The sequence below is a fragment of the Stegastes partitus genome, unplaced genomic scaffold (genome assembly GCF_000690725.1).
Source record: "Stegastes partitus isolate 25-593 unplaced genomic scaffold, Stegastes_partitus-1.0.2 Scaffold785, whole genome shotgun sequence".
Classification (NCBI taxonomy): Eukaryota; Metazoa; Chordata; class Actinopteri; family Pomacentridae; genus Stegastes; species Stegastes partitus.
Window position 1 is genome coordinate 80787 of NW_007578516.1, and position 3082 is coordinate 83868.

The window sequence follows — 3082 nt, forward strand, 5'->3', positions numbered from 1 at the left end:
TGCTCAAACACTGTAAAACTATTCTACACTATAGCAGCTTGTAATATTGGAGTAACTCAGCCATGCATGTTCAGACCATTTCTAAAGAAGAATAACGGCACTGAAAGCTCCCACTGCACGCTGACAGGATTGGTTCTTTAGATTTTTAATGTATGAAACCCCAGAAGTCTGAATAAGTGTTTTTAAGGCTGTCAATGCAGTTTCAAGGTGGAAACACTCAGTCATGGTGCTGACGACTTGTTTCACTCATAATGTGTGCTCCAGATCATTAAATACACCATACAGACATGTTAACGAGGCAAAACGACACCTGATTTTTACCTGAGTGGGTCTTTAAGTGGAATAAAATGAGTTCATTTCTGCATGAAAATGAGTAACTTACACGCACATTCAGCCTTAACAGCGATCACAGCAGGTTTCGTGTGCAGACTATCAGTACTGACTTTTACCTTTTCTTCCTCTGTGCTGCTGGTCTGACCCGTTTCGAACTCAGAGGTCGCTGTGAGTTCATCGTCCTGTCTGTGAATCATCGGGTCAGCGTGGTACTGGGAGGCCCACTCAGTGTCCCCGTCTCCCCCCAGCAGGGCTCCGGCCTCCAGCGAGCGTCCGACCCACCACAGACCCAGCCTGCCCTCACGGAGGTGCGAAGGACCGATGGCGAAGCCGCGGGGAAGCAGCGACGAGAGAAATGAGACGAGGGCCGACGGCACGGGAGGAACAAGGCAGGTCGTCATCCTGCAGAGAGAAAGCAGTCAACATGATGATGTTACTGGAGACCGCTGTGCAGCACATATTTGGCATTTAGTGTCCAACAGGTCTCACGTGAACATCTTTTACTTTACATCATTCAAAAAGTTTGTTTGCCACAACTTTGGTAGAACATAGACTTGTTTTGAAAGCTGCAATCTAACATTTCTTCCTGACTGTAATCAATTTTCTGGATGTTTTATTACTGTTTTCCTCCTTTTTTATATACATCTACTATGTATTTTAGTTGTAGTTTCAGTGGCTTATTTATATCCTTTACTTATCCAGCATACAAAAGTTGTGACCTTGAGTGCAGTTTTTGTACAAACAAGACAGCACTGATATTTCTGACCTTTTATCATTTCTATCAAGACACGTAACATGAATGGGGGAAACAAAGCTTTGTCACAGCACACATTTTGACTCATAGCAGGTAAAGCGCAGCCCTGATAATAACTTTAATACAGTTTTTTCACGCTCCAAGGCTGCATTCTTTCTGTGACACTTCAGTGGAGCTGCTAATGATAGTGATAAAGCTCTATATAGGCAGATACTGATACTAACCAGGTGTTTTCTGTTGTGCTCTAATCACACACAGCAACAACGCTGCTAAAAATAGGTTTCACAATCTTCTTTCACCAGCGGCAAAATGCGGAGCTGGTAATTAAGATTATCAGCAATGAAGTGTAGTGTACAGAAACCCTAATTATGTCAAACATGGAAATAGTTGCTGCAATGGAAATGAACTGAAAGAGATGTTTGGTAATACAAATTATTAAAGAATCAAACAATTTGCTTTAAGGTGTATTTGTGCTGAATACTAGGGCAGAACAATTCGGCAAAAAATCTAATTGCGATTTTCCAAACACATATTCTGATTTCTAATATAATTTGAAAGCATCATTTCAATTTTTATTGTGGAACACATTTGAAACATGTGACCATGAGACACCATCAACATATCAACTGCTCTGTATTCTAATACAAGGCTGAGAAGTCAAAGGTACAGAAATGTTTTTATTACAATTTTCAGTGCCACTGAAGATAAAACAGTTACTACAAAAGCTGTGGCTGTCTGAAGTTGAAAAATTAAAGTAATAACAAGAAAAAAAATCAAATGATTCCAATCAGAAAATAACAGGAACCTTCTGTAAATGGCCTCTGAAGCTGAAATAGGTTCATTATTCATGGATCAGAAGCAGCATCTAAGTATTGAACATTCTACGATCAAATTAAAATGACAAATATTAAAAAATACACCCCGGGGCGGACACGCTGCATAATGCATATCCTAATTTGCAGCCTTTGCAATTTCTATTTGAAATTGATGAACTGTTCGGCTCTACTGAATGTTAGAGCTGCAACAATTAATCGATGAGTCGTCAACTATTAAATTAATAACCGACTAATTTGATAATCAATTATTCTGTTTGAGTACTTTTTTTAAAAATAGAAATAAAAGTCAAAGTTCTATGATTCCAGCTTCTTGAATGTGATGTAATGAAACACTGATCAGCGTCATTATTTTTATTTATTTATTTTACTGTTTTCTGACATTTTATTGACCAAACAATCAGTTAATCCAGAAAATAATGAACAGATTAATCTACGATGAAAATAATTTGTTTGCAATTAGCTACGTGCAGCCTAAATGAATATTTTATATTACGGACTGTTTTAGGATGCACACTGATATTATTCTGTAATTGTTGTGTAGTTTATGGTATTTAATTTTACTTTTTTTGAACAAGCGATGTTTTATTACAGCAATTTATTAAAATACTCAAGTCAAGTAACAGTGATTCTAACTATATACGCTGTTCTAGCCCTGGTCCTCTCTTTGATAATAGTAAAATACATCAGTTTATATTTATAATGTATAACAAAAGAAGCTGTCTGCACACTGACTAACGCAGGGAAAATGCATTTGTGGCCAACAACAATCACCACAGCGCTGCTAGCATGTTAGCTTTGAGCTGTTTGGGTCGATTCAAACAGAAGTCAGTCTCATTTAGTGAATTGTGGATGTTGTTCCTCTTGTTTATTTACTAATAGTTCATATTTATAAATAACAGTCAAACTACCGGAGCTTAAAAGACTTGCCAGACAGTTCGAGTTAAGCCAACTTTCACTGTCTGTTAGCAGCAGTTAGCTAACAAACCAGCAAAAGTGCGCGACTCGCACACGATTTCAGGACTCGTTTTGATAATTAAAATAACTGTGTACATACATGGGACGTGGTGGACGTCTTGAATTGATTGCTTAGTTTTAAAACACTTAATTTATCCCGCTGCAAACTCTGCGAAAGCCATCGTTATCCAGCTGGAATAAGCAT

General features: G+C 38.0%; 1 protein-coding gene across 1 annotated transcript in view; it reads right to left on the bottom strand.

The window, feature by feature from the left end:
• Window positions 1-3082, bottom strand: part of znf408 (zinc finger protein 408) — a 30728-nt gene extending 27646 nt beyond the window's left edge. Inside the window, exons 1-2 of the mRNA XM_008292093.1 lie at window positions 2978-3082; window positions 431-735 (exon numbers count right to left, since the gene is read on the bottom strand). Of these exons, the coding sequence (XP_008290315.1) occupies window positions 431-735; window positions 2978-2979 (307 nt within the window). The 5' untranslated portion in view covers window positions 2980-3082. The remainder of the gene's footprint in view (window positions 1-430; window positions 736-2977) is intronic.